We start from the raw sequence: 13928 nt of genomic DNA on the forward strand, positions 1-13928 counted from the left end.
ATATATATACTCCAGAACTCTATGCCAGATAACTATTTTTAATATTCATTACTCACCATATTTATGGGATCAACTGGTCCAATGCTGTTTACGTAAACATCAGTTTCAATTACTGTGGGCCTCACTGCAAAATACCAATATAAAGAATGGTCAACTGGAAACAGAACTACCATACAACCCAGCAATCCCACTACTGGGCATATACTCTGAGAAAACCATAATTCAGAAAGAGTCATGTACCACAATGTTCATTGCAGCTCTATTTACAGTAGCCAGGACATGGAAGCAACCTAAGTGTCCATCAACAGATGAATGGATAAAGAAGATGTGGCACATATATACAATGGAATATTACTCAGCCATAAAAAGAAATGAAATTGAGTTATTCATAGTGACGTGGATGGACTTAGAGTCTGTCATGCAGAGTGAAGTCAGAAACAGGAAAACAAATACCATATGCTAACACATATATGTGGAATCTAAAAAGACAAAAACAAAAACAAATGGTTCTGGAGAACCTAGGGGCAGGACAGGAATAAAGACACAGACATAGAGAATGGAGTTGAGGACACGGGGAGGGGGAAGGGTAAGCTGGGACGAAGTGAGAGAGGGCATGGACTTATATATACTACCAAATGTAAAATAGATAGCTAGTGGGAAGCAGCCGCATGGCACAGGGAGATCAGCTCAGTGCTTTGTGACCACCTAGAGGGGTGGGATAGGGAGGGTGGGAGGGAGACACAAGAGGTAGGAGATATGGGGATATATGTATAGCTGATTCACTTTTTATAAAGCAGAAACTAACACACCATTGTAAAGCAATTATACTCCAATAAAGATGTTAAAAAAAAGAAAAAGAATGGTCAAAGATATAATCATAGGTTGTCTTAAATAAATCTCATTTAAATAAATCTTAATAACTATTACTATTTTACACTTTCAAGAATAAAACATTCTCATTATTAAATGAGGAAGCATGGCCCATTATATAAACACAACAACCTTTTCATTTTACAAATAAATTATGTAACTAAAAATTACCATTTTTGACTAAAAACCTCCCAGTGTACAGACTAAAACTGTCTAAATCATCCATTAAAACTAAGGAAGTTTATTCAGTTAAAAATGCTAGTTAATTTGCTCTGCAATAGTCATAGAATTTTAGGATTAGATGGATTTTAGAGCCTAAACATTGTTATGTTATCCTACTTAGTGCATATCATGATGTGCTAGCAAATCTTAACAAACTTGCTCTTGGACTGGGAGAAAACAAGCCCCGATTTGTACCGTTTGCTGATTTCAATGTTGTAAATACTCCCACAATGAATGATTTAAAGACACCAGTGTGAAGTCACTGAATACAGAGTCGGGACGATATATAATGAGTGGTTATTGTGAGCTAGTATAAGCTAGTTCCGGCACACACTAGAGCTTGAAGCATAGTTATGATGATTAAAGGAGGTGATAGATCTGAAGCGTCTACATCCAGGTCTGATTCTTGTGAGGAGCTTCATTAAATTTGTTCACACCTCCTTCCTCTCTTGTTAACAAAATTCCTTTCGGTTGTTTATAGCTGGTTCCAGTGAAAGGTGTATTTTCATCTAATTCTTAGAATATATTGTACAGCCATCCCTGTGGACTTCATCTGTTGTGTTTTGTACATAACCATTTGTGTTTTCCAAGTTAGTGTTTAAATGGTATATGCTGTATTCTTATATTCTATCAAAATGTGCAGCACAGGTCAGCCTTTTAAATGCTAATCGAATGATATGATTAACTACTGTCTGCAATAGTGCATATTTGATTGTGATTTGGGCTTTGAACATTTGTCGGGTATTTTTGACTTGCTATAATGAGATTTACCATAATGATGATAACTTATACTCATGAGATTTTTTTGTTCACTATGAAAAACATTTTCACATAGTTTCTTTTTACTCCCTACCCCCCCGCCATATAAAGCATAAAGGGTTCATTTACTGATTCAACAAATACTTGTTGAGGAATGCGTATAAAGGTTTCATAAAGAAGACAAGAAGGGAAAAAGACATTGTGAGAAGAAAATCTGTCATAGATCTCATGGAGATTTACATAGAGATAATGCAAATAAAATAAAGTAGGTTCTATGACTTATAGAAGGTTATATAGCTTAACCTAAGCTGATGACTTCTGAGATGAGTTGCTTTAATCATTTGCCATTTATGTTTGACTAGCTATGAATTGTAACCAATAAATATCATATAATTAAGCTAATTATAACTAGATTTACAGAGTGGCTTTTATGAAAGTCAATTAATAACAATAGGTTTATTAGTTTCATTTAGTATATTTATTAACAGTTATAAGCAATTAAGTGCAATGTACCAGTCTTATCTGATTAGATTTTTTCAGTTCATCTGATAAATCAACAAAAACTGAGTGCCTGCTCTCTATTGCATGATACTTGGGGCTGAACACCGCTTATGACAAGAACTAAATGATTTTTTTTAACATCTTTATTGGAGTATAATTGCTTCACAATGATGTCTTAGTTTCTGCTTTATAACAAAGTGAATCAGCTATACATATGCATATATCCCCATATCTCCTCCCTCTTGCGTCTCCCTCCCACCCTCCTTATCCACAAAGCACTGAGCTGATCTCCCTGTGCTATGTGGCTGCTTCCCACTAGCTATCTATTTTACATTTGGTAGTATATGTAAGTCCATGCCACTCTCTCATTTCGTCCCAGCTTACCTTTCCCCCTCCCCGTGTCCTCAAGTCCATTCTCTACGTCTGTGTCTTTATTCCTGTTCTGCCCCTAGGTTCTCCAGAACCATTTGTTTTTGTTTTTGTTTTTTTTAGATTCCATATATATGTGTTAACATACGGTATTTGTTTTTCTCTTTCTGACTTACTTCACTCTGTATGACAGACTCTAGTTTCATCCACCTCACCACAAATAACTCAATTTTGTTTCTTTTTATGGCTGAGTAATATTCTTGAGGACATTTTTATTTACAGGACATACTTTTCACATTTTACAGTAGAGAAAGATGTAGATATGAGTGATCTGTCCTGGTTTCTTGATAGCAACATTTCCTTAGCTAACTATAAGGCAAATATATGTATGTTACAGAAATATTAACTCTGGCATTAGGGCTTGAGCCACACTATTTCATGATGCGCATACATCAAGTTCTTCTGAGATGGGACAAAAGATATATTACATCAGTAATTCCAGCGTAGAACATTGCTATTCACAGAAGATATTCAATAAATTACACAATGAACATATATTTGCAAACTATGAGCATTTTTTGAGTTGTTATGTGTATCATTTTATAACTTTGAGGTGCTATCATTTGATCCAATCCTTTAAACTTCATCCCCAAAACACGACGTAGAATAAACTTGAAAGTGGATTAAAATATTTCAGATTAATTTTGAAACTACAGCTAGTGCTTATATGCTTCAAAATATAAAAAGGAAAACAACAGAAATCTGTAGTTGTTCCTTAATAATGACTTATTACTGCTTTCATTGATTCATGCTATGAACAATACTTTTGGGTGAAATCACTTAAAATACAGGATTCTTAGTAATTGAGTAAGTACTTTCTTGGCTTTATGATTTTCTCAGTAGAAGGTTGTCCAATTGCAGGATTTTAGTGATATTTAAAAAGGAAAACACCATACTTCAATTCAAAAGTAGGAAAATGAAGCTAAAAGAAAATTGCTATTCCAAGCTTATTAAATGATGTTTAGAAAGTGGGCACACTATGTTTAATTCATCAATACACACAGAGATCAAAGATCTGTTTTTTGTGATAGTACAGCAATGACTTAGAAAAGCATGTACTGCCACAGCAAATTACATTTTTGATAGATAGAGGGAAGACAGGTAAAGATGACACTGAATTATTTTTGCAAGGCCTCTTTCTGTGCTGTGACTTCTAAGTACTTTGCTTTAAGTATCTCACCAGAATATAAGTAAACTCCTAGTGCGAGTATATAGAAATAGACATTCCAGGCAACTTAGTAATCCAGAAAATACAAAGAGGAAGGAAAAGAGAAAGAAAGAAAAAAACAGTGAGCTCAACGTCGAGTTTCCAGGTAGTTAAGGCAAAACTGAAGAGAGCTCACTCTGGGTGGGTAATTGGTTATCAATCAGAAGATATAAACTAAAATGAATTTTAAAAATATTTTCTTCATACTTATTTTTAACCATGCTGTATTCCAGTAGTCTAAGATATCTTTAGCATAATATGTAGCTTTTTGGTCACCTTGGATATTAAAATTAATTTAAGTCAGTCAAAAACTCTAATCCTGGAAAATAAGATTCATGGTCTTTTCTTACTGCCCCTAAATGGTATTAAAAAAGAAATAGTCCCACTGATCTGGATATTGCAGTTATACAGATTTTGAAAGAACTATGACTAATATGTCTTATTGCCCTAGAACAGACAGCAAGGGTTCTCAACACAAAGATGTCATATTTGGGTCCAGATGCTTCTTCCCAGGCCTTACTAACAAGGAATGTGAACTAACATTTGCCATCTCCTTCCCTAGGTTACATATGGACAAATAGACACTTGGATACACATGGAAGAAAAGGTAGATATGGATAAATAGATACTTGAGACTGTGCTGTCTAATACCTTAGCTAGTAGATACTAACACAGACGGCTAGAAAAGATACTAACATAAATTTTGGACAGAAAAGAATGCCTAAAAAGATCACTTTAATAATTATTCATATTTGTTTGTTTTCAAAATTTTATTGAAGTATATTTGATTTATACTATTGTGTTAGTTTCAGGTGTTCAGCATAGTGATTCAGTTATTTTTTTCTGATTATATTCCATTACAGATTATTACAAGATATTGATTACAATTTTCTGTGCTATATGGTAAATCCTTGTTGCTTATCTATTTTATACATTTTATGTATAGTACTTTGTATCTGTTAATCCCATACTCCTAATTTGTCCCTCCTCCCCTCTCTCTCCCCTTTAGTAACCATAAGTTTGTTTTCTATGCCTGTGAGTCTTTTTCTGTTTTGTATATAGAGTCTTTGTATTATTTTTTAGATTCCACATATAAGTGATATCACATAGTATTTGTCTTTCTCTGTCTTACATACTTCACTAAGTACAATATTCTCTAGGTCCATCCATGTTGCTGCAAATGGCAATATTTTGTTCCTTTTTATGGCTGAGTAATATTCCTTTATATATATATTTATATATATATATACATATATGTATATATATCATATATATATATATCTTATCTTCTTTAACTGATCTGTTGATGGGCACTTGGGTTGTGTCTATGTCTTGGCTATTATAAATAGTGCTGCTGTGAACACTGGGGCACATGTATCTTTTTGAATTAGGTTTTTGTTTTTTCTGGGTATGTACCAGGGAGTGGGATTGCTGGATCATATGGTAGTTCTATTTTTATTTTTTTAAGGAACCTCCATACTGTTCTCCATAGTGGAGGCACCAATTTGCATTCCCAACAACAGTGTACAAGAGATCCCTTTTCTCCACACCTTCTCCAGCATTTATTATTTGTAGACTTTTTGATGATAACCATTCTGACAAGTGTGAGGTGATACCTCATTGTGGTTTTGATTTGCATTTCCCTAATAATTAGTGATATGAACATCTTTTCATCTGCCTCTTGGCCATCTGTATGTCTTCTTTGGAAAAATGTCTATATAGGTCTTCTGCCCATTTTTTGATTGGGTTGTTTATTTTTTCAATATTGAGTTGTATGTGCTGTTTGTATATTTTGGATATTAACTCCTTGTTGGTCGCATCGTTTGCAAATATTTTCTCCCATCCCATAAGCTGTCTTTTCGTTTTGTTGATGATTTCCTTTGCTGTGCAAAAGCTTTGAGTTTAATTAGGTGCCATTTGTTTATTTTTGCTTTTATTTATTTTTCCTCGGGACACTGATCTAAGAAAATATTGCTACAATTTATGTCAGAGAATGTTTTGCCTGTGTTCTTTTCTAAGAGTTTTATGTTGTCATGTCTTATATTTAGGTCTTTAAGCCATTTTGAGTTTATTTTTGTATATGGTATGAGGGAGTGTTCAAATTTCATTGATTTACATGTAGCTGTCCAGCTTTCCCAACATCACTTTTTGGAGAGACTTAAGTCATTTGCTATGTATACTCTGAGATGAACAGATAAAATGCTACTCTGCACAGTACATATTACTACTTACATTTAAATAGAAATTAATTAAATTTAATTGAAATTTAGCCATACTAGCCACATTTCAAGTACTCAATAGTCAATAACCAATTTCAAGTATTCAATACTCACAAATGTATGACTGTTATTAATATACATAATATATATTAAGTATATGTAAATTTAATTATTTGGAATTTCTTCTTAGGAGAATGAAAGACTGCTTTCTTATTCTGTAGTTTAATGTCTCTTTAGACAGCAGACTTATCAACCTGCTTCCACTCCTACACCTGATCAGGGGAAAAGAAAGTTGGAGAGGAGATTTAAAGAAAGAGAAGCAATGGAGTATCTGCACACCCACTCTTTAGAATGTCTAGGATATTTTATTTTCTTGTGGGTACAATTCACATCAAAGGAAGATAACTGGACCAGAGGCATCTTACCAGTTTTTTGGCCACCAGCAGCACGTATCTCCAGACTAGATTGTTGATGAAAGGAGCTAAGACAGGTGGAAGATATAGAGAAGCCTCTAGATTCCCCAGGTCAAGGAATTGAACAGTATAAAATGCCTATGAACAACAACATAAAGCATTTCTACTCTATTCCTACCCTCCTACCCTCACTATTTATATGTTTGCCTCTCCAAGTGTACCAAGGGCCATTTGGTGTTAACCCAAAAAGAAATAAAAACTAAGAAGACAAAAGTTTCAAACTGCACCCAATTAACTCCTCATATCTCCTGCATGTTCCCATCACTAGAAACTTAGAACAATTAAACAGATGGAATAAAAAAGCAGATTCTCCCCTTCTCACCCCAAGTCCCTGTCTAGTGGCACATGTCTATCATCTGTCCTGGGAGAGGGATAGCTTTAAATCCATTGGGATAGTAATTTTTTAGATTAGATCAAACTATTTAAATCACTGAAATTGTTTGAAAAGCTGTAGACTCTACCTGAAAAGTTGTTAAGAAATAAAAAAGAAAACTCAACATAAAGTAATTAAAGCTTTACTAGAATTACAAAGCCTTTTAATGTTAATTTGTTATTAATTTCATAAGTCCTCAGTAAATTGATTAAATTTGTTTTCATAATTTATGAAGAAGAAAGATGTTAACACAAATTTTGGGCAGAAAGGAATGCCTACAAATCATGTGAACAATTAACTAATTCATTGTGTATAATCTGAGATGCACAGATACAAATGCTGCTATGCATGGTATAATTATCAAGGTACTTAGGACATGTCTCGTCTAATCTATTAAACGATGTGATGTCACAGATGTATATAGCGTTTGAAAGTCCAAATCTCGATCTGAAATAATTTAGGTAAAACGCTAAATTCATAAAGTAGAACAACTTTCAAAATACTTACACATGAAATTAAAAGATTATACACGCTAGGTTCTATTCAAAAAAGTTCACTCAGTAAATATTAAGTGAACATAATTTATGTTTCAGACATTGTTTTAGCAATGAGGGATAGGATGCTTTCTACCTTCAGGGAGTTGACATTAATTGAAAGAAAAGAGAGTGTCAAATAATAATAGTGAAATATGACGAGTAAAATGGAAGTACAGGTTTCTGTGTCTTGTGATAAGTAACTGGCATCAATTTAACCATCTCAATAAAAACAACTTTTTAATGTTTAAAGCCATGAGAGTCATTATGAAGATATAACACAAAATATTTATACACGAAATAACAATGCATTTACCTTTATGAGGCAAAATCTACAGGAGAAAAAGGGAAATACAGATATTAACACACCAAAAATTGAAGAGGGAAAATAAATAATTAAATTCCAACTCAAAAGAAAAAGCAAAACAAAATAAAATATAATGAAGGTTATAATAAAGACAAAGTAGAAATTACAAGGTAGTTAATAGAAACACAGTAGAGCTCATTCATTAATAATGGAAATTCTGAAAAAATCCACTTCTCTTAATTTTCTTGATCAGAAAAAAGGGGATAATAATACAAAATATAAAATAGGAAATAACAAATGGGAACTAAACATTGAAACAGAAAAAGGTTTTTTTTTAATCCTAAGAAATTACTTTGAAGACTTCTTTGCAAATAAACTTGAAAACCTAAATAAAAGAGATAGTTTTCCTAGGCAAATACAGATTACCAAAAATGAGTAGAAAGCACAAACAGACCAAATTTCATAGGAAAACAAAGTGATCAAAGTGATTAACTATTTCCAAAAAGCACAAGACCTGGATGAATTTATAATGGAATTCTATCAAACTTCCAAAAGTCAGATGATGCTAACACCCAGATAAAGTGCTAGACCTTTGCAAATGAAGGAAAATACCTTTTCATGAAACAAATGTAAAAGGATGGCTAAAACAAATGAAGACAGTACTCAAAAATAAAAGATGAATATCACTTATAAATACCAATACAAAATACTAAATAATATATTACCAAGCAGAATCCAATACCTCATTAAGTTTATAATATATCATGACCAAGAAAGCTTTAGTCCAGAATGCAAATTGTTTCAATTAATACTATACACCATACTAATAGATTTAAAGAGGATAAAACTCAAAATTATTTCCGGAAATGTTGAAAAAGTCTTTGAAAAATTTCAGTACCAATTCCTGATTTTAAAACTAAATCAAGCAAATCAAGGGATAAGTTCTTAATGTGAATATTCATATGAAGAAACGCTAGAGTCTTTTCCATAAGAACTAAAATGAGGCAAAATTACCCATTATCTCCACTACTATTCATTATTATATTAGACATGTTAGACAATGAAACAACATAATGCTTTTAGACAAGATAATTCTATTAGTTGCATATGAGTTGGTAAATAAAATAAATACTTTTTTGTATATGGTATGACAGCATATTTTGTAAACAAATGATGCTTAAACTAACAAAAAAAATCAGTAAGGCAGCAGGAAGGTAGTAAGATATAAAATGAACATTCATAAATCAATGACATTGATATGCAAAACCAGAAATAAGGTAGAGGACATTAGAGTTGAGGAAATATTTATAGGAGAAAAAAATTAAATACTTAGGATTCAATTTAAGAAATATGAAAAATCTATGAGTAAATCTTAAAACATTCCAGAGAGATACAAAATTAACATGAAGATTTAGAAAGACAGCCCATGTTCCCATATTAGATGATTCAATGTTATAAAGATGTTAGTTTTCCCAAAGTTAATTTACAAATTTAATGCAATCCCAATAAAAATACCAACAGCTCTTTTTAAAATGTATCTAAACTTGTTGATAATAAAGCTCCTATTCTTTTTTAATGACACGCAATAGCCAGGAAAACTGAAAAGGAAAAACAAAACAAAATGAAAATATGAGGTGGGGCCAGCTTTATAAGGTATTAATACTAAATGTTTTAGGCTCAAAATTCGTTGAATCTCTACTGTTAATATAGTGTGGTGGCAAATAAATAGAAAAACAAATGAAAGAATGGAATAGAAAGGACAGAAATCACAAAAGTACATAAGAAAATGTAATATACGATAAAGTTGACATCTCAAATAATGGAAGCAAAGATTGACTTTTTAATAAATCATGCTGAGTCAACAGAAAAGCCATTTGAAAAAGATAAAAATTAGATTCATACTTTACACCATACACAGAAATAAAATTCAAATGCATCAGGGAATTAAGTAAAAGAAATAAAATCATACAAATGCTAAAAGTAAACATAGATGAATTCCATTCAAAGTGGAATATAACCAGTAACATGGAAACAAAACTGTCATAAAATGGTTAACATAACCACATTGAATGGGGATAAGGAAGAAAAGAACTAACCTAAGTTACTTTTGGGAACAGTATTTTGATTACATACTGCAAAGATAAAGGCAAAATAAATTGTATATGGATATTTTATTCTAGTTAATTTTTTATAGACTGTTAAAATTATAGAATTACTTTATGTATTTACTGGAATTGAACAAATAATAAAATATACTATGGGTAAGTGAGAGCCAGGTGTCTCCCTGATGGAAAAAGAAATTACAGATAAGGAAAAGGGAAAGGTTAGAATGAACCCTATTGTATTTGGATTGGAAACAGGGCTGTCAGTATTGACTTCTGGTTTATAATCCATATACACAGGGATAGACATAGATATATAGATGCCTATGAATGTGTGTGTAGAACATATATTTTCTCCTTCTGCCCAATGAGAAGGTCAAGAAGCAATGACACCCAATATTAAGAAATATACCTGGTGCTCACATCTTGGTTTCTAAATACCATTCTACAAAAAGAGGAACCAGGGTTCTTGGAGAAATGATGAATTCCATTGCTGGATCAAGAGGAGCCTGGAAAATTTTATGTGCTAGAAAGTAACGATATGCTCAGAAAATGATAGAAACATAAAAGAACAGAGAAATAAAATTATAGGACATACCAGTTGTCAAATTTTCATTTTGAGCAATAAAATAAACGATGGTAAAGGATAATAAACTATAAGATAAGACATATATCTAGAGGTCTACACTGAGTAAATAAATAAGTGAATAGATAAACAATTGGACAAGTCACAGATCCTAGTTACTGCAGAATTACAATTAATTTGTGTAGAAGGAATGATGATAATACTGACTTACCACTTGACAAACATCACAGTAATGCTCCTGCAGGTAAGAATCATTGATAGAGACCAGAGGAATGGACAAAAGTGTGCTGAGAATATCTGCATAGTTCTCCCCAGCGCAGTATCTCCTCACAACATATTTATTAATCAAAAAGAAAGATAATAACTTCACAGTGAAGAAACGTGGAAGAAACCACACTTAATGATAAGTGTGGTTTACATCACCAGTAATAAGATACATAAACATCACATGCCTCCTAACACAATACACTGAAAGCACAAAATATCACTTTTGCGGTGTTCTTGGCAAAAATGCATAAACACAGCCCAATAATGAAAATATCAGACAAATTGAGGGGCGTTCCATTGGCCAGTATACTTTAAAATTATCATGTTCATGAAACAAACAGAAAAACTGAGAAACTATACCAGGTTAGAGGAGAGTATGGAGGCATGAGAACAAAATGCAATGTGTGATCTTGGTTGGGATTCTGAACAGAAAAAAAGGACATCAGTGAGGTATCTGCCATAATTTGAATAAGGTCTGTAGATTAGTTAATAGTATTGTATCAATATTAATTTAATGATTTAGATAATGGTTCTATGATTATGTAAATATTAACATGGCTGAAAGATTTCTGGGAATTTCATGGATAGATAATATTTTATTAAGCCTAAATTTTATTTTGAAAAAATAATTAAAATAATCTAGGAAAACAGAAAATTAAATTGTGAAAAATAGATTAATAATAAACAAAATAGTGTAAAATAATAAAATTTAAGAAAATTTTCAACAAAGAAATTTGACAAAGCTAAAATTCGATTTTATGACAAACTAATAAAAATTTTAAAGCCCTTCAAGATTTATTCATAAATGAAAGAATAGATTACTAATATCAGGAATGGCGAAGGAGAAAAGCCCTCAGATCCTAAAAACATTAAAAATATCGTAAAAGATGTTATGAAACAATCTAACTCAAGTAAATTTTAAAATTTAAACTCCTTGAATACTAACCAAAGCTAATAAAGTAATTGAACTGCTAAAATTTTTTCCCAAAATACAAACTCTAGGCCAATATGACTTCACCAAGTAATTCTTCCAAATATTGAAGGGAGAAATAGTATCCATTTTAGGTAACTCTTTCAGAGATGAAAAGAGAGGGAAATATAGCTCATTTGTAGATGCTAGCATAATATTGACTCCAAAACTGAAAGACATTACAGAAAATAAAATAACTGGCTAATGCCCTTTATGAACATATATATAAAATTCCAAAACTAAATATTATCAAACTGAATCTAGTGATATTTTAAAAATATTACCATGTCACAACTAAGTAACATTTATTACAGACATGCAAATTTTGTTTAAGTTTTAAAAATCAGCCAAAGTTAGTTACAGAAAAAAAAGTTAGTAGAATAAAGGGCAAAATATGATCAATATGATTGTTTCAATAGGTGCACAGAAATCATTTGAACCAGTAGGGAAGTAAAAAGAACCCTAGCAAAATAAGAAGATAAAGGAACTACAAAAAGCATCTTAGAAAAAAAGAAGCTTACATCAAACATCATAATTAATAGTGAAATATAGACTGTTTTCCCTGATATCAGGAACAAACCAGGACTATTCAACACTGATCTCTAGTCTTAGTGCAATATGTCATGAAAAAAGTATAATTTTGAAAATTAATTAGAATGCTCATTATTTGCAAAATAAACACTATTGGCAAAGTAGTCATTATTGGTAATAGTCATTACTCTGTGTTTATAGAAAATCTACATTAATATAACAATACATAAAGTTGATAAATTTAGCAAGGCTGCTGAGGACAGAGTAGATTAGCAAAATATCTATTGTATTTCTATACACTGCTAATAAAAACTTAGAAAGTAAAATTTTTTTTAAATCTATTTATACTTACATTAAAACTTCAAATATAGAAAATTAAATCTAGTAAAATATATTCAGCACTTCTTTACAGAAGACGATAATAAAAAATTGAACATATGTGGAAGAATATATGATGATCATGAATTTAGTACAGTAAAAATTCAGTATGGTAAACATTTCAATTTCTCTATATTGATTGTAGATTTAATGCAATCCCAATAAAAATCTGGCTGACTTATATTTTGTTTGTTTGTTTTAAAGTGTTGCAGTGGGAAACTTAGAGATTATTTATTTTATAAAATGTATACATAAATGCTCAGAACTGAGAATAACAATTTTGACAAAGAAGAGCAATGTTGGATTGTCTACACTAAATATGCTCTCAAGGCTTATAATTCTACATTAACTAAAACAGTGCAGCAATGCAAAAAATTGGAACTCCTACATACCTTTCAAATATTCCCTTTTATGAAATATCTCTTAGTTTTTCAGGCAGTTTTATCAAAAATTGCTCTGTTGTAGCAATTGTAAAATAATTACATTGAAAATGTTTAGATGTCTTTCTTCCCACGTCAAACTGTGAAGCTTTCAAAGCAGTACCATTCCAAATAATAATTGCCAAACCCGCAGTCTCTAACACACATCGGACACTCAAGGAATATGAAATATGATAAAATAACATCAGCAAATGTGGCTTTCACAGTCACCAAAATCCAAGAATGATTACTCGAACTTACCTCCTATATCTGGGCGAAGTTTATTGTCATAGCCTTGAAGCAAGGAGTTGAGAATTTGTGTTATATCTCCTTCATGAATCTTTGGTGCCAAGACCCAAGTTTTGTTCACTGTTAAATCCTCATCATCTTCATCATCTGCTTTATCAACACTAAAGAATTCAAAAACAAAAATTGTATAATAGAAAGTTCAACCAAGTAGTGTATTTTAAAAAATAGTTTAAGATTATTCTAATTGTGTAAGAGAATAATAAGAGGGGAAAAAAAGCATTCGAAATATTTTACATTCAGTAAGACTAAGGCCTACATCATATGAACTGTCCTGTTTTAATAATACTCAAAAATGAAGAATCCAGTGCAAGAAAATATCGTATAATATTAATGTAATAAAGTTTTGCCACTCCCACAACTGTCATTTAAGGCCATAGAGATTATGCACTGATAATGTGAGGAGTGGCCCCAGATTTGTGCGGTACACAATCTGCACAACCATACGTAAGTGACTCTATACCACCACACCCTAA

The 13928-nt window shown here is 31.7% G+C and overlaps 1 protein-coding gene across 1 annotated transcript in view; it reads right to left on the reverse strand.

Annotated features, from left to right (window-relative positions):
• Positions 1–13928, reverse strand: part of GABRG1 (gamma-aminobutyric acid type A receptor subunit gamma1) — a 70857-nt gene that overhangs the window by 40499 nt on the left and 16430 nt on the right. Inside the window, exons 2-3 of the mRNA XM_022565017.3 lie at positions 13408–13556; positions 57–124 (exon numbers count right to left, since the gene is read on the reverse strand). Coding sequence (XP_022420725.1) covers positions 57–124; positions 13408–13556 — 217 coding nt within the window. The remainder of the gene's footprint in view (positions 1–56; positions 125–13407; positions 13557–13928) is intronic.

The sequence above is a fragment of the Delphinapterus leucas genome, chromosome 5 (assembly GCF_059928025.1).
Source record: "Delphinapterus leucas isolate spDelLeu-1000000601 "Yukka" chromosome 5, BTC_Dleu_Yukka2, whole genome shotgun sequence".
In the NCBI taxonomy this organism is placed as follows: Eukaryota; Metazoa; Chordata; class Mammalia; order Artiodactyla; family Monodontidae; genus Delphinapterus; species Delphinapterus leucas.